The 25,988-nt window shown below is 37.8% G+C and overlaps 2 protein-coding genes across 3 annotated transcripts; both read right to left on the reverse strand.

Annotated features, from left to right (window-relative positions):
* Nucleotides 1-425: 425 nt before the first annotated feature.
* Nucleotides 426-20,229, reverse strand: kif5ba (kinesin family member 5B, a). 2 transcript variants are annotated; one of them, XM_067452583.1, is made up of 26 exons: nt 19,895-20,229; nt 15,292-15,379; nt 15,129-15,202; nt 14,462-14,566; nt 14,296-14,344; nt 14,083-14,138; nt 13,884-13,971; nt 13,572-13,696; nt 13,387-13,491; nt 11,925-12,070; nt 11,585-11,733; nt 11,135-11,343; nt 9,744-9,812; nt 9,437-9,643; nt 9,178-9,321; nt 7,877-8,062; nt 7,608-7,725; nt 7,450-7,505; nt 7,254-7,363; nt 6,962-7,063; nt 6,674-6,734; nt 6,494-6,565; nt 6,236-6,340; nt 4,371-4,587; nt 4,123-4,258; nt 426-2,028 (listed from the first exon to the last, which is right to left on the reverse strand). In XM_067452583.1, exons 1-26 carry the CDS (start codon nt 20,018-20,020, stop codon nt 2,025-2,027), a joined length of 2,907 nt encoding a protein of 968 aa, XP_067308684.1. In that variant the 5' UTR covers nt 20,021-20,229; the 3' UTR covers nt 426-2,024. The 2 variants fall into 2 exon arrangements, with proteins under 2 accessions (XP_067308684.1, XP_067308683.1); XM_067452582.1 differs by having other exon boundaries at nt 7,877-8,065.
* A 2,100-nt stretch (nt 20,230-22,329) lies between these two features.
* On the reverse strand, nt 22,330-25,217 carry ftr16 (finTRIM family, member 16). Its single transcript, XM_067452584.1, is given in 7 exon segments — nt 22,330-22,906; nt 22,908-23,152; nt 23,243-23,302; nt 23,447-23,606; nt 23,716-23,949; nt 24,142-24,237; nt 24,546-25,217. Coding segments are annotated over 7 exon segments (1,752 nt in total). The 5' UTR covers nt 25,137-25,217; the 3' UTR covers nt 22,330-22,540.
* Nucleotides 25,218-25,988: the final 771 nt, after the last annotated feature.

Genomic DNA, 25,988 nt, shown 5'->3' on the forward strand with positions numbered 1-25,988 from the left:
TTCCCTGGTGGCTGTGGCCTTTCAGCAGGAAAATGCGCTCTGCCACAAAGCAATGGTTTTAAGGAGTATGAGTTTGAGGTGTTAACTTGGCCTTCAAAACTCCCCAGACCTCAATCCAATCGAGCATCTGTGAGATGTCCAGAACAAACAAGTCCGATCCATGGAAGCCCCACCTTGCTACATACAGGACTTAAAGGATCTGCTGCTAACATCTTGGTGCCAGATACCACAGCACAAAGGCAGATAATGTTATGCCTGATCGGTATATAGTAAGCTACTTCTATACGAAGTGAAAGGATAACATAATTGGTAAAAAATATGATGGAAAAGAAATGAGATTTTCACAGTCATTTACATAATGAGTGTGAACAGCTTTTCATAGGCTTAAATAATAGTCACATGTAACAAATAAAGGAGAAAGGAACTTCATATTTCAGAATATTGATTTAATCACACATACATGTCATGCAGTCCATCCAGAAAAAAAAAGTGTCATCAGTAATTTCATCCCCTCTCACTATTTCCCTTCCACCAGAATCTTCCAATATCACCTTGTACTGTTGGAATGATCCAGTGCCTTTGTCCGTTGGTGGAAATCTCTGTCAATCAGTCATGGAGTTACTATTACACAGTAATAAAAAAAAATTGCTATTTATTTGAAGTTCATTAAATGTGTCGCATTCCCCATGAACATTTTTTTATCCTTCATGCACTGAAAAGGGAAGAATTTAGGGATAATAACAACTGCGCTCTTAATGGTCCTTGTGACTTTGCTTAAAACACCCAGAGAGCAATAATAATTCTGAAGGTTGTCATGTCCTGTAATTCACAAGCTTTAATTTAATAATATCAGGAGTGTAAAGTCTAAACAAAAACATTTAAGTATAGCTTGAATAATAATAATCCAAATATTGAGAGAGAGAGAGAGAGAGAGCGAGAGAGAGAGCGAGAGAAAGAGAGAAAGAAAGAGAGAGAGAGAGACAGAATTAACCCCTTTCTGTAATGTCCTCTTGGAGATACAAGTTAAGGTTTGAAACAAGCCAGCCCACACCATCATTCTGCTAAACTGATTGGTTGATCAGTAACAGTGGCAGAGCCAGCAAGCAATGATGTCACATGAGGACTTCTACAGACGTTAACTGAACACAACACGTATAGATCCAAAACATTCAAACACAGTTACGCATTGAGGATACAGGCAGAAATAGTATGCATAATACAAAGAGAAATCTTAAATATAGACATTAACTCTTCAAATAAGATTTTATTATATGCAAAACCTCAAATGTGCGAAAAGCAGGACAGGACAACCTTCATTTGTTTTGTTAAAAAAAACAAGCATTTGCTTTGCAACCGCATGTTTAAATGGGGATTACAGCATTAGCCTGCTGTGTAAGGTCTGGTTACCATGTCTACAATCCTCCACCTTCTCCTTCAAAACCATTAGTTACTACAGAAAGTAAAAACCATGGGGTTTCAAATCTGAACCCATTCAGAGTACTTTCACACAGGAATAGCTGAGTTTGTAGTGATACAGGCGATCTGCTGACGAGCGCGCTTGCGTATTCTCTATTCAGGTATTTGCCTATTCAAGCTCGCTGCAGTCTAGACACTGACCCGTATAAAGTGAAGCCAGGAGCGACGTCTTTTGCAGTTATCAGGCAGTAGTTTTTAACAGAGGATACAGGTGCAGAGAGCAGCTGAGGACTGCAGATGTTTGCACAGATTACAGCTGATAGCATGGGCTTCTGGGCCATGGTCTAATGTTCACTTTGCTTAAGTTCTCTTGATTTCCTTTTTATATCATGTTTGGTGCACGTGTGAGAGTGCAATATTCATAAAATAATTTGCTTTGGAGGGCAAAAAAAAAAAGAAGATGGGGAGTGGAACTGTACAGCCATGAATATTTGATTGGGACGTCCTCCCATGTGCACCAGCAGGAGGGATTATGTTAATGGAATGACATTTCCATGAAGACTTCTTGCATTCTCGCAGCTTCGGTAGTGAGGGAAAAAAACTTGTCTTCAGCTATAAAAAAAAGACAAAAAAAGAAGGCAGTGAGAAACTGGATCCAATATACTGTGCCACACAAACCAAGTGATTTTTATACTCCAAAAACCTTCTCTGCCCACGAGGCTTTGTTTAAAGGTGCACTATGACACTTTCCGTCCACTGGAGGACGTCTATTCAAAACAAATGCATAGTTTGATGACGCAAAGTGTGAGTGCAGTATCTTGGGACATGTGGTCTTCACCTCACAGCCGGTGGAAAATAGGACTCGGCCAGAAATCACGTTCATGCATGCGGTTATTAACGTCACTGTAGTGTAAAGCAGAGCAGGACCGAGTGTTGTGGAGCTGAGCGCGGCTGCTGGAGCGATTGTTAAACAAATACCCCCCTCACAAACACCGGGACTTTTATTATGACGGGACGGGACACATTCGCCGGGCGCCTACACTGATCCGCTCTTCCGGTTATGATTATGAGGTAATAGAGCTCTGTTAATCATATTAGATACATTTAAGTGTGTTTAAAATGATGTTATGTCGTTACTCTGTGCGCTCACTTGTTCACACTGCTAAGAGTAAAGCGCTCCTGCCAAGTAAAACCCGAAACCAAGGGAAAAGCACATATGACGCAATTTACAGGCGACTTCCTCAGATGCTATGCTGAAACGTCCCGGTCCTTGTTAAAATAGCAATTTACTCAAAATTTACAAATAGTTGGAAACATTTGGGATATTGTAGGTACTCAACTGAACAAAATATAGAACACTGGCCTAGTGGTTTTTGGATATTTTACTGCAAAAATACTACATAGTGCACATTTAATATTATAAAACAGTTAGTTTCAGTCCTTGATTCTGATCAATAGCTGTGTTTTATTCACTATAAAACATGGCTATGACCGCTTCACCCAATGTTTCTGTGTATCACTACACAACACTCTTGGCAACGTACACATATGTTTGTTCTCAATTGATATAGTTCATTGAAGCTCACTGTATTATCTAGAAGATTACTGTGAGAGAGAGATTGAGTGACCGAGTGTATTACCTGCTTTCAGATTTAGCATATTCTTTCAGGTCAGTCCCACGTTCATAATAAAATAAATTTTATTTTAGTTTGAATATCCACTGTGATATCCTTTTAACAGTTAAAGGGATAGTGCACCCAAAAATTATCCATGATATACTCACCCGCAAGCCATCCTAGGTGTATATGACATTCTTCTTTCAGATTAATACAATCAGAGTTATTTAAAAAAATGTCCTGACTAATCCAAGCATTATAATGGGAGTGAATGGCTGACCAAAATGTAAAGCTCAAAAAAGCAAATCCATCCAATATAAAAGTAATCCTCGTGGCTCCAGGGTGTTAATAAAGGCCTTCTGAAGTGAATAGACGGGTTTGCTTAAGAAAAAACATAAATATTTGAAACTTTATAAAGTAAAATATGTAGCTTCTGGAATACGGAATATAGTTATATACGAACTGCCTTCTGTATATTTTATTTTATTACATGTTAAATGTGGATATTTTTCTTATAAAAACCAATCGATTCGCTTCAGAGGGCGCCGTGTGGATTACTTCTATAATGGATGGATACACTTTTATGGGCTTCCATTCACTGCCAGGATATTTTGTAATATAACTCTGATTGTATTCGTCTGAAAGTAGAATGTCATATACACCTAGGATGGCTTGAGGGTAAATAAATCATGGGGTAATTTTCCTTTTTGGGGAAACTATCCCTTTAAGGGCGTTTCTTGTGCCTGACACAGACAGTGCTAGTATTTTTGCTAATTGTTTAAAATTAATAGTTTTTTCAAAAATATTGTGTTAAAAAGTTGGATCTGACAGGGAAAGTTTTCATGGGAAATTGCATACATTTGCTCTCGCCCATGTGTCTCCTCATATCCATAAATAGATAACATTTGCTTTGTCTGCCATGACACGTATAGTGTGGGAGTGGCATAGGTTAGTTGTCGCAACCAGCGAGAAAGGTTGACATGGAGTAACTAAATCTTGAACCTCGGGGAATAAGCTGTTTTTTAAAAATTGCAAACAAAGGAGAGTCCACTGGCAAAAGCCACAGATTCTCTCTTAAAACTGAACAAACCTCTTCTCTTGTTTAGCGCCACCTCCTCTGATAGGCGTAGGTTGACTGTTCTGGTAGAGGACGCCACCCCCTCCACGCAGAACGTTGGGGTGTGTAGGAGAAGCTACAGGTTGCTGTCCAGGCCTGATGGGTTTAGCTACAAGCAGAGAAAGAAATTATCACAGTTACTAAAATGAAAAGCCCAAATTAAAGACAGAAGACGCTCATTTTATTATCAAGCTGAATTGTGCTTTTAAGCACGCAGTCACCTATTTGTGCGGAGTGTCCTCTGCGGGCCATGTTTTTGGCTCTCACGGCCTCTTTGATGCGGTCCACCTCCAGCTGGTAGCGTTTGCGGTCACGGGCTGCGTTCTCTTTGGCCTCTTTGAGTGCAGACTCCAAAGCCTTCACACGCTCCGCCGTCGCCCGCAGACGCTTTTCCAGTTTAGGAAGCTCACAGCGCAGGTCAGCATTATCACGCACCAGCTAAAAGATAAGACAAGATTCTTTAACTTACCTGATTTACTCTTCGTCTTCATTTAATAAACAATGTTGTTTTGAAAGCATTATTGACTATAAGAGGAAAATCTTAAAGGGGGGGTGAAACACTCAGTTTCAGTCAGTGTCATGTCAATCTTGAGTACCTATAGAGTAGCATTGCATCCTGCATATCTCCGAAAAGTCTTTATTTTTTTAATAATTATATAAGAAAGATGCGCTGTTCCGAGTCTTTCCGAAAAAAGCCGAGCGGGTGGGGGCGTGTCGTGTGAGCGGAGCTAAATAATGACGTGTGCAGCAGCGCGCTGTGTGTTGAGTCGAGCGTCATCCCTAACAGCGGTAAAAAAAACTTTATTCAAAAAAAAAAATATGGCTTTTAATCAGATACAGCCATACATCTATGATCCGGAATCAGACCCAGAGGCTGCAGTTGAACAGGAGCAGCAGCAAAAACGACTAGAGCAGGACGTCTGTATGTGGTAAGTTACAAGTTATACACTAACTATATAATATGCTTAGCGGCTTGTGTTATTTACATATTTATACTTGAATTATATCGTCGTATTTTTGTCTTTGAAGGTGTACATGTGGGAAGTGCAGTTGTGCACGTGTGTTTACGCGTGGTTTGTGTAGACAATTGTAACGTTAGTAAGCGGACTGGTTTTGCACCGCAGGCTAGTGTTTACATAGATAGACATGGAATAGTAGCGCATTTGAATGAAGAAGCGCGCTTATTTAGTTCAACATATTTCCCCCCTTTGTGTATTGTTGTTTGGAGTGCTTTTACAATACACAAACATAAAGTTACACATATAGTGGCCAGCTAAACAAATGTACACGCACTACACATCGCATGCTCCATTGATCAATTAACTATACGTGATCATGTTTGGGCTACTTGATGAGCATAGGCAAAGACACAGACATTTGAAGCACTCTTACTCACAGCCTGCGGTTCTAACGTTAGGACCTTTATCGTTGGGACTGCTCCATCCTTCAGCATTAGGCGATTGGAAAAGCCGGCGTCAAGCTGGGCCTTGTTTATGAAACAGTCGGCACCGAAATGCAGCGAACAGATATAAACATTCGCGCAACTCAGTTGCTGATCCGGAAAAGCAAATTACATCCACTGTTGCCTTAACGCGGGGTTTTTGGCGAATCTGTGCAGGACTGTCTTGGTCTGGCAACCAAAAACCCACTTTTTTGGTGACATTGTTATGTGCTATGTGTAATTGTCACCTGTCCAGCATCCTACAAACCAGCGTTTTGATGGGCATAGCCTGTTGCTTTCGCTCTCTCCCTCTCTCTCTCACGCGCTTCCGGTAGAATTGTCCGTAAGGCCCATACAAGGAAATTCCGCCCCCACTAACGTCAATGGGGACGCATGATCTCAAAAAACTTGCCGAAACTTATGACTAACCGGAAGTAGTATTTTTGACAAAGAAATACTCCCATCAAACGTCCACCTTAACTTTTGAAACTTTGTCTATGTTTAGTATGGGATTCCAAGTCTTTAACAGTGTAAAAAGATCAGTATGCATGAAACAGCATTTCACCCCCCCTTTAAGTAACAGTTTGTACATTTTGATTTTGAAATGCTAACCCATGTGAATCGACTTTTCTGGTTTGGATTTACCTGTTTGTGGACCTTGGTGAGTTGTTCTAGATTGTTCTCCAGGAAAGAGATCTTCTGCTTCTGAGCAGCACTGCCACCGGTTTCATCAGAGTCCATCTCTGCACTCTACATATGCACACAAAAAACAAAAACCCCTCAAGTAAACAACCATCAAGGAGTCTGCTTAGTAAGAAATTCAATAAATGGATTTCCATTGACCTAAATAGCAGCATTAAGTGAACTTTCAAACTAAATGACATGAGGCAGATCCTTTCCCACCTTTTTAACACGAGTAGCCAGATCCTGAACAAACAATTTCCTGAGGTTGTGCAGAGTCTGTAGCTCCTTGGCCTTAAATAGATGAAAAATAGCAATATTTAAATGTACACATTATATGATGTGAGTAAAAACTTTCCTCTATTGTCTCCCTGTAGTGATGAAACGATGAACTGCACTAACCACAGTCTCCTCCAAGCCTTTTAGATCCTGCCTGGCCTGTTCCCTGCGGTCCTGCATCATACTGTAATTGTACACACGAAACCATTAAACATCATCACTAAAGACATACAAGCAATGCAAGTCTAATTTAATATAAATACACTGCGGGTGTATTGATGCTTTGTACAATTCCAGCTCAGCTCTTCAGATGCACAACAGAAACGAGGGAAATTTGGCTCATAAACAAGATTTTATCCATTCTACCTCTACAACGAAGAAGATGAACACAACTGAGTATGCGTTACATACGTGAGCTCATGTAGTTTGCGGCTCTTCTCCTGGTCAGTGGATTTGAGTTTTTCGTGTTCCACCCTCAAACGCTCCTGCTCAAGCATGATCTTCTGATTCAGACTAGAGAGACAAAGAGAGAGAGAATTTAGCTACCACTGTATTATTATTATTATTACTGCAGTAAATCAAGAAGTATTAACTGATGGTGCATGTGTGATGACTGTGTAATGGATCTTAAAATCAGTAAGTATATTTACATGCACTTTAAAGTTACATTTCTGAAATTATGTCTGAAATATGTGTCTCGTACTCTTGAAGATCAGTGATGAGTTTCTCTTTGGTTTCCAGCTCGTCTCTCAGGCTGCTGATCTGTTTCTGATGGGCCTCCCTGTGACTCTGTATCTGCTGCTCAACCGCCTCCTGAAAACACGTTAAAACACTCACGTTAAAATTAAAATTAACATCCAAACTTAAGTCGTGAAAATGAGTCTCTACACATTTCTTACCTTCACCTCATTGGCACTCTGAATCTCACTCTCTTTCTCCATTGCATGAACTTTCTCTGTGACCACAAACACACACAAAACATTAGAAGCACAGAAAATGACAGCCTGTATTGAAAAAGCACATGTACATGCATAATCTTCATCATGACTCTATGTACCCTGTGCATTGATTTTGACCAGCTCCTCATTAAGGGAGTCCACATTCTCTTCCAGCTGCCTCTTCTTATGCTCTACGTTCTGAAGATACTCTGTCAGAGATTTAATTTTCGCCTCATGCTGCAAAACAAACATCTCTTTGTTAAAATAAAGTATTTGTCTCTTTCTTCATATCTGTATTGTTTAGTAGATCTAAGTGCAAATAGTTTGCCCTGTAATAAATAAGTGTGTTTTAGGAGGCAGTACCCAGCTGAGGAGCGTGAAACCGTACCTGGGAGATGCGTAACTGGCATGCTGCAAGCTCCTTCTCAGACTCATCCACCTTCTTGTTGCTCTCAGACTGTGTGTTTTCCAACTGCTTGCAACGTTTGACCATCGATTTGACTTCTGATTTCATCTTACTGATATAGAGTCTGGCTACAGTGAACTCTTCATCTATAAGACCACTGCCTTCATGCTGCTGCAAAGACAGAGAGATTACTAAATATTTTTCTGCTTTGACTGTAAATCTGCAAATTATAGTTTTTAAAGCTATAAAAGTGCTAAATAATAAGCTATTAAAAGATAGAGTGTATAATTCTTTGTTAAAATCTATAAAGACGACAATATTTGAATAGAAACTTTATAAATACAGATACTTAGTTATAACAACCACAATAAGCCAATCATAATGTATAAACACTGTGGTGCTATTTAAGTGCCCCCATTATGCTTTTTTAGACGTAGTGTGTAATATAGCTGTTCGTGAATGTAAAAGGTCAGCAAAGTTTCAGAGATCAAAGTGCAAAAGAAATGAAGTTATTGTCTCACAAAAGAAAGAATAGATTCTGAACTGCCTCAAATGAGTTGTCAGTAATTCCAGTCTTTACTTCCTGCATGAACTTATGTAGGTTTGTAACAATTTCCATAATACCAGCCTATGGTCATCAGTGGATGCCCGTGAATATCAACTTTAACCCGCCCTAAAACACTGTAGTTGTAGCTGATGTCTGGAAGAGTTTGATTCATGTTTTTGACATATCTAGAAAACAATGTTTTCTGTGCTGTGAAAGTAAAAAGCACTTTGCACTTCCAAAGGATGAGGATTCGGGCTTGGACTACAACGATAAAAACAAAGAGTGTTTCTGTTTGTATCACTGTGTATACAAGGGCCAAGGAAGAGGAAATTCAGACATGGTAATGGATGTTTCGTTCAGACCAACACTGTAAGCAATGCAACAGACAGAGAGCGCCATCTGACCAATCAGAGCAGAGTTGGATCTTGGAAAGGAGGGGTTTAGAGAGACTGGCTCCTTTTTCAAACCGTTTCAGACACTGTGAGACAAGAAGCTATGCTGCAATGTATATTATGAGAACATTTTTTGGCCTTGTAAATGTAATGGAGGGACTTCATATAATTTCTGTTTAAGCGTCTAAAACAGAAACGTTGGTTCAACTACTGGTGAAAGTTTGGAGCGGGTCTATCTGTCTGTCTGACCAATAGTAGACAGGGGAGTGTTTAACATTTTGTTTGGCGATTCTACTTTGGCAGAACTTACACACTTCACCTTAAAAAATGTATGGTTCATTCACCTTGATGTCATTGTTGCCCACAGCAATGCCAATCTCGGTCAAATCTTTGAGCAGTGACGACATCATCTCAGTTACCCTCTTCCTCTGGTGATTAGCCATTTCCTTCAGTTTCTGCAGTTCTGAGTCTATAGATGCCAGGGTGCTCTGAGACAAATAGCATTTTAAAGTCAAGTTTAGTGTCATTCCTTTTTACAGCAAGCCAAGTGCAAGCAAAATAAATTTTATAGCATTTAGACATTATAGCCCTTCTGGCACTTACAGATTTCTGACTAAGTTCCTCAGTGAGCGCTTCAAACTCCTTGGTTTTGTCCTCCACCTCCTGACTCTTATGATCATAGTTGACGGCAAGCTCCTCCAGGGCCTGCAACACCTCCTTCACCTCCTCTTTAGATGCATCATTCTCCATCTGCAGACGAGTCAGCTCTGCCTGCAGGTTATCATGGTCTCGCCGCGACGAGGCCAGCAGCTGCAAAAACATATGCAAGCATGAATATAGTGTTTACCTAATACCTAGTACTAATAGTGATTTACATCAGTTTCACATGCAGACATGAGAGCTCACTAACCTCCTCTTGGTCCAACATCTGCTGCTTGAGCTTCTCCACCAGCTGAGACTGCTGATTAATCTCATCATCCTGGGAAGTGATGAGATGGTACACAGAAAAATATAAGCTCTCATTCCAAGTTGAATGTGATTGCGAAAAACTTAGCATGGTTTATATGAAATATATATGAATAGTATGGAGATTTTAAGGACAATTGGTAAATTCAGGGTGCTTTCACACTAGGTTCAATTGCCTGGTATTCACAAATTCGATATGAAGTTGTGATATTTAGAGTGGACAGTCAATAATTTAGATCAGATTTCAACTGGGTACACAAACAATTGGATTTGGACTGACAGCATGAACATAACCTTTGTGTCAATGGAGCCACCGTTTCTAGGTAACAACAATGCGGGAGAAGGTAGAAGAAATAAATTATCTCTACTTGCAGTGCACTTCTCAAGAAATTGAGTGAGAACTAAGAACATACAAAAACCCCAGTTTAATCAGATAATACACCATCAATAGAGGTTAATTTCTGCAATTTAGAATAATAGCATTCATATCAGCAGCAAACCACAATGAAGTTCACATGAACTATACTCCCCAGCAGAGATGTATAAAGTACTAGAGACCAAGACTTGAGTAAAAGTACAAGTGCTCTATCAAAAAAGTGACTTGAGTAGAAGTTGAAGTCCTCTTTAAGCACCACACTTAAAGGGTTAGTTCACCCCAAAATGAAATTGAAGTCATTAATGACTCACCCTAATGGTCTTTCCACACCCGTAAGACCTCCGTTCATCTTCAGAACACAGTTCAAGATATTTTATATTTTAGTCCCAGAGCATATGCAGTCTATGCACAGAAAGCTAATAAAATCATCATCAAAGTAGTCCATATGAGGCATCAGTTGGTTAATTAGAATCTCTTGAAGCATTGAAAATACATTTTGGTTAAAAAACTACGACTTCATACATCTTCTCTTCCGGGTTCCTCAAATAAAGATTCAAACGGTCATGAATCAGTGAATCGATCTATGATTCGGATCGCCAATGTCATGTGATTTCAGCAGTTTGACACGAGATCCAAACTGCTGAAATCCTGTAGTTCATTAAGATTAAATGTTTCTATCCTCTCTTACTAAAAACAAATACAAGCACACTTATATTCTTATTTCAGGAGGTGTTCTGAGTAAATTATTTGTTTGTAACATAACAATATGGTTTGATTAGTTAATGTTACAGACCCCCCTTTCTATGTGGACTCAGTTCACGTGTGCGCACTCCAGTTCAGAAAACAGCGTTCACATCATCCAAGTGACCTGAACCAACAGTGCAAGTGTGAAAGCACCTGGAATCATTAGAAATGTGATAGAAATCTGCTTCATTTGTATGTTACATGCATGTCTGCACCTTTTCGTCAAGTTGCTCATACAGTTTGGTGAGTTCGACCTCACATTTCTCCTTCTCAGCATCTGTGAGTCGGGCCCCGAGCATCCCTGGCACAGGAGGCATGCTTGGTGTGGATGCAAATTTATCATTATTAATTGTGTTATCCAGCGCCAACACTTCAGCATTAACCTTCTCCTTATCATACTGCTCCTCAGCAGGTACCGTTTCACCTGCAAGACACACAGAGAGAACCTTTAGGTACTGCAGATGTTCACTTTCAAAAGCTTAAACCAAAATATAATACTTTAGGACAGTTACAATTTTTTTTAAAGAAAAGTTGATGTACAATGAATAATATCAATAATTTAAAATTCATAAACGCCATTGCAGATAGAAGTGTTAAAAAAAGTTTTGAATGCAATAAATTGTCAAATGAAAAAATGTAAAATAACATAAAAACAGCTATCTGACCGTTTCTCCAGCGGTTAAGTTCATTCTCCAGCCACGTGATGGTGTTTCGAAGGCTCTTGTTTCGTTCTTTCTCCCTCTCATATTTCTTCTTCCATTGCTCTGCTGTTAGCTCCACATTCAGACTCACTGTGTTCTTAATAGTCTTGGCTCTACAAATACACAAACACAATCACAGCTGTAATGCTCTGGTGTTTCTCTCCTCACACAGTTGTTTCCATAAATACAAAGAGCTGTAATTATTCTTGCATAAATGCACAAACAAGTGGGACTAGTGACACCTTTATTATGAATGGAGAGAAAAATCTAAATGATACATTTAAACATGTATGCATCTACTTGCCTCTGTCCGAACATAAGGGTGGATTTGGTCTCAGCCTCATTGTAAGAGGAAGGAGAACAGCAGATGACGATGGTGGTCCTGCAGTTCCCACCCAGAGAATCCTGCAAGATCCTTGTCATTTTACTGTCTCTGTATGGAACGTATGTCTGGTAAAGAAACAAAGACAAATTCCGGATGTAATTAGATCAACAGACATTAATAAAATGTGTAATTAAGTTCCAGGACTACCAAACTACCAAAACTGAGTCTTTACTCAAAGGTATTCCCAGAAGAGAAACTGTGCTTTATTGTTGTAAAGAAAATGTTTAAATATAAATTACCATCAACTTACATATATTAAGATGTTTAATTATAATGTGTATAATAATGCTTAATAGGATAATATCATGTTATAATTGTTATACTGATAATATAATAATACATTTAATATTTAATATAATTATATAATATGTAAGTGAAACTGTTTCAGATTGATTATGCCACCTGAATTGATATCAGCATTGCAAATCATATGTTCATAACAGATAAAATGCATTGCCCTTATAAGTAGCTTTTTGTTTTATCTTGTATAGTGTGTTATAGTCGACAACAACCAACAACACTTCACAACCTTTTGACAGAAAGACTAGCATGTTTAAAAAAAAATTGGTCCTCCACGACAGGGTCCATAACATCCGTGATGTTGACCAATAGGAGCACAGAAGCTTTTCCTACACATGGCAAAAAAAGAGAGGTAATGATGGTACTGGTGCTGCTAATTGGAATTACGCAATGAAGGAAAGGTTTGTGAAGCTATGGCAACAATACTCCTTTATGATGTTTCCTCAAGGGAGTACCACGACAGAGTGGAAAAAAAAAGATAAATGCTGGCAAACAATAGTGGAAAAACTTGTGGTGAGCAATGGAATTAGCATTAGGCTAGCAAGACAGCCAGTACAAAACAAGGCTTTGGTAAACGTTGTTTGTTTATGCAGGAAATAAGTCACTAGTTCCGACTTCCCGATGACATCATGGATGTCAGTAAAGACAGCAAGCGATGATTGGTCGGGAAGCAACGTGTACCCTTGCAATACCAACAATTAAGCACAGGAAAGAGTTGGCTCACTCAGCTGGGCCTGATATTGACAGCTGTCCAGCCTATGAAGAAAACACAAGGACTACTGTGTACTAAAGGCACAGTACAGCTGTGCTGCCCATCATGTGAGGAACAGTATGCGTCTGGTCTGAATAATATGGATCTCATTATTGTGTATTACTTAATATTATTTTATTTTGCATTGTCCTTTCTATCTTTACGCAAAAAGCATTGTTTATACTGATAAAGAACAGTAAACTTTGGACAAGTAAATCTCTGAACACATTCAAGCTAGCCTCAATGCTCCAGGACCCAAACACTAGACACAATAAATGTACAGAAATGATCCAAAGCCTGTGAGCATATGTGCGTGAGAATGTGACTCACCGAGCCCTCGGCTAAGGCTGATATCACGTTGCCTAGAGATGACAGAGACTTGTTGATGTTTTTGGCTTCATCCAGTACAGCGCCTTCAGCTCCTGTTTTACTGACCTGTGAGAGAACGCAAGAGTTCAACACACTCGGCTCATGTTTTACTGAACTACAAGACTAATAGTTTAATACACACCCACCTTCTCGCTGCCTGCCAAGTCGACCAGGTAGAGTTTCCCACTGAGCTTCTGTTCTGTCTGTGTGTTCTCCTGCTTCACATTGATCTGGAAGATACTGTGACTCCTAGAGCTGTGCTCATTCATGTCTGAGACACACAGACAAAATTGCAACTTCAATCACACAAAACATTGTCTTGTTTAAAAGCTCAAATGGTCAAGTGTAGGATGCAGATATTACAGTCTGTTGCAGTTTAGTGTCTGTTTATGGATGGATGCTTGTATTTGATTCTCTTTATTGAATATATCTTTTGCTTTGGGTTTGTGTATTCATACTTGTCACAGCAACATGTCTGTTGGATTTGCCCTCATCAATGGTGTCCATCACTTCATCCGGACTGCAAACAAATCGCTCAGTGCAACCCTAAACCACAATGACACAATTATAACAAACAACTTATCTAAAGATCAGTTGCATTTATAACTTAGTGTTCAGATTTTAATGGGACACAGGTATCAGGTTTCAGGAACTTACCTTGACATAAGGAACCCTGTTCTTGTCTTCATGTACAGATAAATTAGTTTTTGAAACTACAAGACAAAGAGAGAGAGAACTGTATTATGGCACAATGAAAGCAGCTTTATAATTATACTACCTCTGAATTTTAGATCATGCTAAAAGCATTTCTAATTATATTTAGATCAAGTGGTTGGCAGATGCAAGGCTTAAAACCACTTCCACACTCACCATCCAACAGGTCCCGAATCTTATCCAGATAGATCTCAAAATATGACACCTGCCAAAGTAAAAACAGACCATCAAGAGAATGGATCCAACTTGAAATCATGCAACAAGCTTTCAATGAATTAAAAAGAAAGAGTAAATGAAAGATTGTGTGAAGATAATAACTTACTTTAATGTGGAACTCCAGATTTTCATCCATAGAGTAAATGTAATTAAAGATGTCTTGCACTATTCTGGGAATAATTCCCATTGCATCTGTGTCATGAAGATTTCCCTAGAGAACAAAAACAGTAAATCACTAAAAGTAGACAACACTTCTTGTCTGTTTGCTTCACTATTTTGTTCAGATATATAACACCATTCAAAAGATTTTTTATTTTATGTTTTTGAAAGAAGTGTCTTTAACCAAGCCTGCATTTATTTAATACAAAATAGAGTCAAATACAGAACATTTGCGAACACTGCTATTTAAAAGAGCCGTTTTCTATTTTATTCATTTCTTTATTTTTTACTGTTGTAATGGCAAACCAGAATGTTCAGCAGTCATTACTCCAGCCTCCAGTATCACATGATCCTTCAGAAATCTTTCTGAATGCTTTGATAAACAAAAAGTTTTAAGAACAGCATTGATTTAAAATAGAAATCTTTTTTGACATTACAAAGGTATTTACTGTCATTTTTAATCAATCCTAAAATATCTTCCACAGATAAGATACAGGGAAAATTATCATATGCGAGTATGTGAAAGTGTTTTGCACTGAAGTCTTCTTAATTTACACTTGATGAAGATTTTTCATTTACACCGCAGCAAAGATATTTCAACATTTCTTACTCACCTCCATTGTGTGTGTTTTGCCTGATGACGTCTGACCATAGGCGAAAATGGTTCCGTTATATCCGCCAAGCACATCTGAGGGAGCACATTCATAATTAAACCTCATTGCTATTCTGCCTGTTTACTTTGATTCAAAAGTCTATCAACCGACATTTAGCTTTTACCTTTGACGATTTGTTGAGCGCAGGCTGTGTACACTTGCTCCTGACTCGTGTTGGACTGGAAAACTCTGTCAAACACATACGGTTTACCCTGTAGAGATGAGAAAAACAAATATAAAATTAAATGCACTAGAACCATTTAGGAAAAAGCAACAGTAGATCGTAGAAAACATAAATGTTTGGAGCCTTTACAGTCACAAAACATGCAACAGACTGACTAGTTACAGAATTCAAAGGCTTGAATTGATCAGCTGACAAGCAGCGAAGGAACAAACAAACATATGGCCAGTAAAAATATGGCTTTACTCATCAAATATTAAATTGTACAATTAATTTATGCAAATAACATATGCAGCTGTATCAAATGTCTCAAAGGAACATGTTACTACTCTCTTAAACCTTTGTTTTACTCTGAGCAGTTTTTTTACTCAGACACTTTTGACAGTCCTCAATGTATGCATATTGTGTCTGTGATATTCACATCAGAAGGCACAACCAACAACTAAAAACAAATCCTACTGCACCCCCTGAAGAACTGACACGATACCATTATTTTTGGCCATTAAAGGCAAGTTGACAGCTACTTATGTGGACATGGCTGCACAAAGAATATATTTATTATTTTAAATACTGGGGGGAATTGGTTAAAAAAATGCATTCAAAAACACAGAGGGTGAACGCCTTTTAACAAAACACAGATAAAATCCAATTGTGGCGATGGTGGCCTAATGGTTAAAGCTCTGGACTGCCAACACAAAGACTGCAGATTCAGATTCTGCTAAAGTGCAAAGTGACCAAGAAAGATTGCCAACTCTTTGGCTCCAAACTATAAGGGCTGAGGGGAAGTCAATTAGGGCCTTTTTCCAGTTTCAAAGATTTCTGGTAAACTTAGACACACAAAAACAAACATGCATTGAGTACACACTCAAGACACCCAGAGACAAAGAGCAGGACAGGACCAGTAATGGAACAAACTACCATACCCTTTCCAGCCATCATACTGTAGAGACAGCCACTATGACACAACAATTAACATTCATTGTCTCATCTGATCTATAAAGTTTAATCTTTGACTACTGTGCTTCCTTGTTTTTATGCAGTCAGGGCAATGTCAAATAATAATTTTGCAAACGTTGCACTATTATTGCATGTAAGGGATTGGATCCCATATCTTTATTGTGACAAGAAGTAGTTGTTCAAATCATCAGATTATGGAAGATTCATTTTATAATCTTTTTTTTTTTTTAAGTTGATGAACACTTTAACTACCTTTAAAGCTACCTTTTTGAAATGAAGGAAAAGCAACTTTTGAGCAATAAAAGACTACAAAATTCAATGTTGTTGTTATTATTAATCAATATGGGGGATGCATGACAAAAAGGAGGGAATAATTTGAAATATGATGGTGAATGGCTGTCTTAAGATGTCCAAAGTCTATAGGGAATGACAGGGGAAATAAAAAGTTTAACAGCATTTCATGAACAATCTACAATGCTGGTTTACAATCAGTAAAATGCTTTTGCTGTAGCCGCAAGTGTGAATACAGGTAGGCGCAGCTGTACCCTCCCAAGTGAGCAAAGATAACTTATCTGATAGTAAAATGAACTTGAAACATATGCTTCCTTTAATTTTCATCAAGTAAGATGGGTTTAAGAACAGAAAACAAAGTGCTAACATACTTAATTTAGCACTCTGTCATCTTTCTGTCCCTGCAACTCTGTTGGCGAAGCATTTTCTCTGCAGGAGGCCTTATTGTTATCAGACTGAGGAGCCCAAATATTCAAATATAATATTTTTGAAAAACGCCCATACCTAGTTAACCGCTCTTTTCTGTCTCTGTACAGACTTCAGAAGGATTCCAGCGTCCAAAACAAGTGGACGGTCTATTTTAAACGTCTCAGACAGAGTTGAAGGATTATATGTTTGTTTCGGAGCATTTTGTTTTGTAAAGGATGTAGTGTAATAGAGAGTTTGCTAAGAAACCTTTGTGGAAAGAACCAGCCAACAGCAGCTGCACCACAAACCACAAGTAAATTATTTCAGAATATTTTACTTTGTCTGTAAATTAGGGTTTTATATGGTTAATGTTTTTAAAATACTAAAAATCGCATGCAATAGTAATGGCCAAGTTGATACGGTTTCCTATACAGTGATGTTAGCCAATCATAACAGTGGCTGTTTGACAAAAAAGGAGCCACACCTTAAAAACTAGTCATTTCAGACAAGAGGGTCAGAATGAGGGTTCTATATAATAATATTTTTACCACTTATATATTAGTTTTGTGCAACAAAAAAAGAGCTAACATTATAAGTGATTCTCAAGGAACACACTGAAAAACAAAAGCAGTGACAAAAATCCATGTCATAATCATGACCCCTTTAATCGTTTTATTTCTGCGTTTGACACTTTTTTAACATAATTAAACTATTAATAATAACAATAAAATAATTATTGTATTTATGAAGAGTTTCTTTGTTATCTAATAAAAAAAAAAACATGCAGTCTCAAATTTAATTTAATTTGTTTTGGGAACCGAAAGTTCCAATATGGGCCGGAAACAGTGCTGATACAGAAATGAGACCAGTCTCCTGTGAGAAGAGAAAACATTCCCAGAGTTCTAAACAAGGCACTTTCTTACCTAACTATTTTCTCATCTCACTTACACACACACAGTCCCAGGGGCTGCACAGGGTGGAGCGCTCTCTATTTCCAAAGCATTATCTCACCTTCCTCTAGTGCCCACACGCACACACTTTTCACTAAAATTACTATAGAAGGAACCAATTCCTTTGTAATCTCTCACTTTCTTATATTCTTCATACACATAGAAGAGGACTATTAAAGGAGCGAGGACTGAACCAAAACAGCCATATCCGTTTCAAAGCCGGTCTTTCTGGAAAGTACACACACTGTAACCAGACAGGAATACTTGAACTACCACATTATCATAAAATATTCGTAAAATTGAACCGGATGTACAAGAAAAAAGCTCTATTAAATCATTATTATTTACATTAAAAGGATGGTGGTCACACATGATTGACACAACTCGCCACATAGCATGTTTGCCAGGGGCGTTTGACGAGAGGAGATCTTGAAGCCTCTTGGTTTTGTGTGTTCACGAATTAGTCTGAATGAACAAAATTACAGTAAATAGGTAGGGTAATTCAGTAGTAAGTAAACAGCTCAGCCACTTAGATATCACTGCTTTATGTCACTCTAAAAAAGAAAAAGCTGAACATCAGTTCACAAATAAATTTAAATAGCTACTGCCTTCAGTTACTTTTTTGGAATAAATGTAGTGGCAACTTAGAAATAAATAGAACATTAATTACATTGTTAATGTAAAAATATTTTTATGTAGTGTAGATAATTTTACCAGGAAAATGTGACAACATTAAGTAACTGGGACATTCATTTACAATTGATTTGATTAAAAAAAAAAAAACTAGACTGTGCCTCATTTCAGAATACCACTGCAAACAACTGATGTTTGCTTTCAAATGTCATTCGTCATGCAATAGTTTAGTAATGAAAAAGCTTCCGAGTTTATGACAAATATAACCTGTAATGTTTGAACTGGGTTTAAAAGATAATCAAAGAACAGTGGCAATCAATCAATTCCCCACCCATAAAGTAGATCCTAGTGCAACATGATGTTTCTCACGGCACATACGGGTCGAACCAGGAACATCAGCATCTGAGCTCACATTCAGGTCTTTGATTCAATAGAAACATGGATATAGTGTAGGTTAACTGAACCTTTGTTCTCATTTCAACCAATGAACAACCTTACATCCTATTTCACCTGTCATTTAGAGACATGTAACTACATGTGCATGTGATTGCTAATGTTACATAAAGTTACATAGCCTATATTTTTGCACAACTTTAACAAAAATGGATTTGTAGAAAAAAAACATATATAACTTACTTTTGTTTTAGTATAACAATTAAATTATGCTAAAAACAAATCATACCATAAATTGTATAATTTTTTTCTTTTTTTTACAAATCCACACACAAACAAAGTAATATTCGTTAATGTCAATATATTAATAGCTAATGCCTTTAAGCATTTTTCTGAAGGGAGATAACGCAATTTGGATCGTATTTGGGGTTCTCAGCATATTTCTAATATAGAATTGATTTCAGTATTTACAAACCCACAAATATGGACAGTTACCTGCTCATTCAACACCCAACCATACAATTAGAGGTTTAAATTATCACCAAAACGTACAGTGTGCAACAAATCTGTATCATAACTTAAATAAAAAAATAAACTAAGTTTTTGCTCTTCTAAAAGTGTAAAACTGACAGTGTTTCCGCGTTGAAAGTGCAGGTGTGGCTAACACGGTTACCATGAAACGGAAGAGGAAAAGACCCAGAAATAAACTAAATGAACACTGATGTCTGAATCAAACCGTCGGTTTCGGGCGGCACTGGACCGGAGGCAATGGCTGGTGTCGGTGTCAATTATTCAGATTCACAGGCTGCGACAAATTCTGGTTGTACTGGGCTGCGGTCATTAGCATTAGCAGTTTGCGCGAGACCAACCGAGAGATAAACTATTAACAAAATCTTTCCCAAAGTATCACTTACCCCAATCACGATACTGTCCTCTCCTTGAAATTTCGCTATGTATTTGTCCCCTCTTGTCACCTCCGAGCTGTTCAACGGCCTAAAACGGCACATGACTTTAATGGTGCACTCCGCCGGGTCCGCCATCTTCCCCCGGTTACCGAATCACGAGAGCCCCGGCCAGAACACACGCACACAAACGGATGCAGACAAGGACGGAGGGGTGGGGAGTCTAGGGACACCGCCTCGCTCCAAAATTCCGGCCTGGGTTGTTAATTCCTGGCCCGTGTGACTAAACAGAAAGCGCCGCGTTGGAGGATCACCCGGCCTCCGGTTCGGTGACGTCACCGAGCGCCCGTCACCGAGCGCAAACAGAAATAAAATACCAATCATGAGAACTCCTCCTGAGAACCAGAAAAAAAAGTTTGTTGATTTTTTTATAGGTCATTACAGTGTAATGCAGTGCAGCATGTCCTCTGTTGAGCCATTTATTAAGACAATTAAAATACACGAATAGGCAAAAACAATGTTATTTTTTTATTTTAAGCCTAATCAATTTTTTAGGTTTCCATCTGTTTTATCCCACCCTTTTATAGGCCTAAAGGTGGTTCTCAAATGTTATGAAAGATTTTCATTGTACTTCACTGTTGGCAAGTTGGCAAAAAAAAAAAAAAAAAAAAAAAAAGTTAAGAAATTCAAAGTTTAATTCAGTAGATTTAAATATATGAGTTTATACATAATTCAGCAGTTTAATTCTGCCATTTATTTTGTAGGCCTACATGTAGCCTACTTTTTAATGTTCTTAGCTTGAAATGTTTGATAGTACACTCAACTTTAAATGTTCATGTATCTCAATGTGAAAAAATTGTCTAAGTATAAACTAAGCTATTTAAGTTATAACAAGCTAATTAAGAAAATTCTAATTTGCTATAACCTATTAACAATAGCATAGCTCTTGCTTAATGAGTGCAGCAATGCACCACTTGTCACCTGATAACTCTTCAAAAACCCACATTTACAGAAACTCTTCTACATTAGCATAACACAATTATTAAGCATTAATCAAATATCCCCTTAACATTAATCTTGCACAAACAAACAAACAAACAAACAAAAAACATTTTATAACACTTTACATTTAGTCTGGGCTGGGAAATAGAAAACCCAGCCCACTTTTAGTTAAACAAGTTTGTCTAAATTCATATAATTTCATAAAACTCAAAACAATGAAACAGTTCAGTTTACTTAAAATATATCAAAATATTTCAAAGAAAAAGAAAGTGCTAAATACTCATAAAAGTCATTTTGACTTAACTAATTGTTTGTCCTCAAAACACAATACATTTACATATTCATGTTTGTGGGGCAGTATGTAATGGGGAAAAAAGAAGAACATGTAATAATGGGAGTATTAATTGGGAATGTTTTCATAAACATATTTCATAAGAATATTGATATATAATTTATTTCCGTATTGTGTCTCCAAAATGCCTGATATGCCAAGTTATAAATCCTGGTGTCCTATACAGAGGTCGTATGAAACTGATGGCCTGTTTGTTTCGTAATAGAACGTCTGAATTTGAAACCACAAAACATTTACCTGAGATATTGATTTCTGACAAACATTTTGAAAATTAGTCAGATTTAGATGATAAATATTACAGGGGGTCCTCCTCCTGTTCCTCCAAACATTTGGTATCTCTGAAAAGCACTGCATGTGCTCTTCACAGGTTATCCAGACTTAAAACTGAAATATATGAGAAAATATAAACATAAAAATAAATATATATGAAAAATATAATGTCCTCATATCTATCCCTCATAGGTCTCAGATATATTATGTATAAACTCATATATTCTGCATAAGAAACATAACATCCACAAATAAAAACATGATAATTTTCTAATTAATTAATAACTTACCATTCATCCCACACTGTAAAAAATTATTTAGAAAAAAAGATACCTGGTTGCCTTAAAATTTTGAGTTCATTGAAATAAAAAATTTGAGTTAATACAATGAACATTTTTTGAGATTCGACAACCTTTATTAAAATATTATTAAATAATTTTGTAAGCATATTGGGTATTTGTGTGTGTTTTATTTCTGATGACAGAACCTGTGTGTTTTATTTCTGATGAATGAAACATGCCAAATAGATGATTTATCAATTTTTTTATGTGGTTTAGATACAATAATATTTTGAGTTTCTATTTATTAAACAAATGTCTTTCATTATATCAACTCAAATTTTTAATTTCAATAAACTAAAAAATGCAACCAGGTTACTTACTTTTTTAAGTTAAACCAACAAAAACCAACAATAATTTTTTACAGTGCAAACATGGTTCTCTAAAATGAGTCTTTACCTTTGAATGCCAGTTGAAAATGGCAGTATTATTTTGATAATACATCTGTATTAACACTACTCCAATTTAATGATTTAAAATGTCAATGTTTTTTGCATTATTTATTAGTATTTTTATTAATTCATTCAAATGTTTACTTTTTACAAAAGCTTGATGTCATAAACTCAGAGGCCAAAATAAACGTCATGAGGGCCATCCTTTTGTATTTATTTACAGCATACAGTGACAGTATGAATATTATTTGTCCTATTTGTTACAATGAAGATTATTCATTGTTGTTATTCTTTCACTCTTACATTACATAAATGTGATACCATTTGTCCTTATATTATTGATAGTATCACATGCTGTAGTAGCATATGACTTTGTATCATTTATTTTGATATCACACAGTTTCACTGGTCCATAAACTCTAAACCCAGCATAGAGAGGTTGAGTGAATGTGGTGTGGACTCTGTGAATAAGGGTCATTGTGTCAGAGATGCTGTAGAAGGACAGAGTTCCTGCATTGTGATCCACATACACTCCTATTCTACAGGAGCTGGAGACTACTGGGAGTTCAGTCTCTGTGTTATTGTGACAGAATGAGTATTTGCAGTAACTGGAGGGAAAGCAATTCAAACTCCAAGACCGATCATTATATCCAAATATACATTCCTCCCCCCCGTCCCTTCCTGCTGACACTCTTATATGACACTGATATACACACTCCTCTCCCATTCCACTCAACCTCCCAGTAACAGCGTCCACACACACTCTCTCTACACAACACCTGAGTCAAACTATCAAATCTGTCTGGATGATCAGGATACCCCTGGTCTGTGTTAGTTTCAGTAATCATTCTGTTCTCCTCAGACAAACATATGTATTTATAGACTGTGTTTGCATCCAGCGTGAACCGACGGAAATCTGAAAGAGATAAAACACATAAACTGTCTATAAATCAGGAAATTATTGACATCAGATGGTAAGAGTTGTCGCACTTGTGTAGTTACTTACATTGTAGAAACTCCTCTCTTGTCTTTGGTTCAGAGTTGGATACAATCTCGATGTATTTTACTAGAAAAAACCAACAGACGAATTCAATGTATTATTAAAGAAAACATTGAAAGAAACAATGCACTTATATTCATTTTTATTTAGATTTTTCTAGTATTTTTCAGAACTTATTTCTGAAAGTAAAAGAACAATCCAGTGCATTACCCATATCAGATATCTTTTCTATCTCCTCTCTGCAGAAATGCTCCAGTTTCTCTCTCAGATGAGACACAGATTTACAGACATCATCAAAAGAGAGACGAGAACTGACAGTGATGCTGAGTGAGTCTGTAGATCCAGGAGGGACAGAGAGAGACTGGAAACTCTACAGAGACACAAAGACAATAGAAACACCAGCTAAAGACAGAAACATTTGATAGAAAACAATCTCTTCACTATAAAGACCACTGTCCTGTGTGCCAGATCTCTGTTACCTGCAGGAAACTGATATGATCGTCTGTGTGTGAAAGCTGCTCCAGCACAGCGTCTCTCTTCTTCAGATCATCAATCTCCTGCTCCAGTCTCTTCAAGAGTCCTTCAGCTTGACTCACTGCAGCCTTTTCCTGATCTCTGATCAGCTGTGTCACCTCAGAGCGGCTTCTCTCAATGGAGCGGATCAGCTCAGTAAAGATCCTCTCACTGTCCTTCACTGCTGCCTGTGCAGAGCGCTGTTAGGACACACACAGAGAGAGACGCATTAGAGTCAGTCCATTCACTCAGCTCTTACTGGTCCCTCACACAGCCTGTTCCCCTCAGTGGGCTTCAGTGGGACTGAAAGAGCTCCAGCACTGGCTCCTCACGGACTGATTGAGTCCTGAGTCTGAAACAGCTCTTCAGTTGTTCTTCTGCTCAAAACTCACCTTGTGAGACTCCACAGCCTCTCTCAGCTCCTTAAGCTCCTTCTGTCTCTCCTGGATTCTCTGGCGGAATTTTCTCTGCATTTCCTCCAACTGTATCTGTTGAGAAAGTTTACTGTTATATGTGTGTACTGTATTGGGATCCATAACTCTCACATGTATTTTCAGAAAATGTCATATCATGTAAACAATCACTATCTTTGAAATATTTTTGTAATATATTATACAAATTTATTTTAAGATGATTGAGTAATGGCAGTACCATAATCCACCACCAACTAAATATGAACGTATTGTTTGAAATCTTTCTACAAAGATGATAAACAATAGAATTTTGTTGGGGGGGGGGGGGGGGGAAGAGATATTTCACATGCATTTGATATTTAAGCATTTTCTTCAGTTCATACCTGTTTCTCAGTCCTCTCTGCAACAGCTGATACAGTGTCATGATTTTTGTGTTCATCCACCAAACACAGCAAACAAATGCACTTCTGTTCACTACGGCAGTAAATCTCCATCAATTTCTCATGTTGAGGGCAGATCATCTCCTGCAGTCGTCCAGTGGCATCCATCAGATTGTGTCGCTTACCTTTAAAGAGACTCTCATGTTGTTCAAGATGATTTTGACAGTAAGAGTTCAGACACACCAGACAGGACTTGATGGCTTTGTTTTTGTCCCCAGTACAGGCATCACACTTCACATCTCCAGATTCAGAGTAACATTGAGCAGGACGAGCAGCTTGTAGTTTTGTCTTCTTAAGTTTCTCCACCACTTCAGCCAGCATGGTGTTTTTACCTAAAACTGGTCTTGGAGTGAAGGTCTGTCTGCACTGAGGACAGCTGTAGACTCCCTTCTGATCACCCTGATCCCAGCAGCCTGTAATACAGCTCATACAGTAACTGTGTCCACAGGGAATGGTCACTGGATCCTTCAGTAGATCCAGACAGACTGAACAGCTGAACTGATCCTGTGCCAAAGAAACACTGGATTCTGCCATTTTACTGCACAAACATGTAACTCACAGACTCTAGCTTTCAGAAACAGAAACAAACCAACAAACAAACACAAACCAGCTGAATCCCTCACACAGACTGAGCAGGAAGTAGTGATGAGTTTCACTTTCACTGAACTAAAGGTAGGAGTGGCTAACAGAGAGAGAGAGAGAGAGAGAGAGAGAGAGAGAGAGAGAGAGAGAGAGAGAGAGAGAGAGAGAGAGAGAGAGAGAGAGAGAGAGAGAGAGAGAGAGAGAGAGAGAGAGAGAGAGAGAGAGAGAGAGAGAGAGAGAGAGAGCTGGTAAGATGTCTCAACAAAGTTTCAATCTAACGATCTGCTGCCTTCTAGTGGACACAAATAATAGACCATCAATAGACCATCAAAACATTCCTTTTGACCTGAGTTGAGCTGGATGATGACAGAGACAACACTGTTGTCTGCAGAGCTGCTTTATAGCTGATTTGACTTTATTTCATACACATTTTGCAACATCGACACTGTTATTGAACTGAATTGAATAAACACTGAACTGACTCAAAGTGAATAACGACAATATTGTCTTCTAGAGCTGCTTAGCATATAGCTGAACTGATCTCATTTCAGAACTTATGAAGTTTACAGTTACAGTACTGAATTTAATCCACACCGAAATGACTTTATGAATAACACTATTCTCTATTTCTCTGTTTATCACTGAAGCTGCTTTGAAACAATCTGTGTAGTATAAATCTCTGTTAAAAAAAAAAGTTGGCTTCCCACAATTACTCTAGTCTATAGACCTATCACTTGATCAGATTATCACATGGCAATTGATGCAATTATATTTACTATGCAAACAAACAAACAAACAAACAAA

The sequence above is a fragment of the Pseudorasbora parva genome, chromosome 9, assembly GCF_024679245.1.
Source record: "Pseudorasbora parva isolate DD20220531a chromosome 9, ASM2467924v1, whole genome shotgun sequence".
NCBI classification, from domain to species: domain Eukaryota; kingdom Metazoa; phylum Chordata; class Actinopteri; order Cypriniformes; family Gobionidae; genus Pseudorasbora; species Pseudorasbora parva.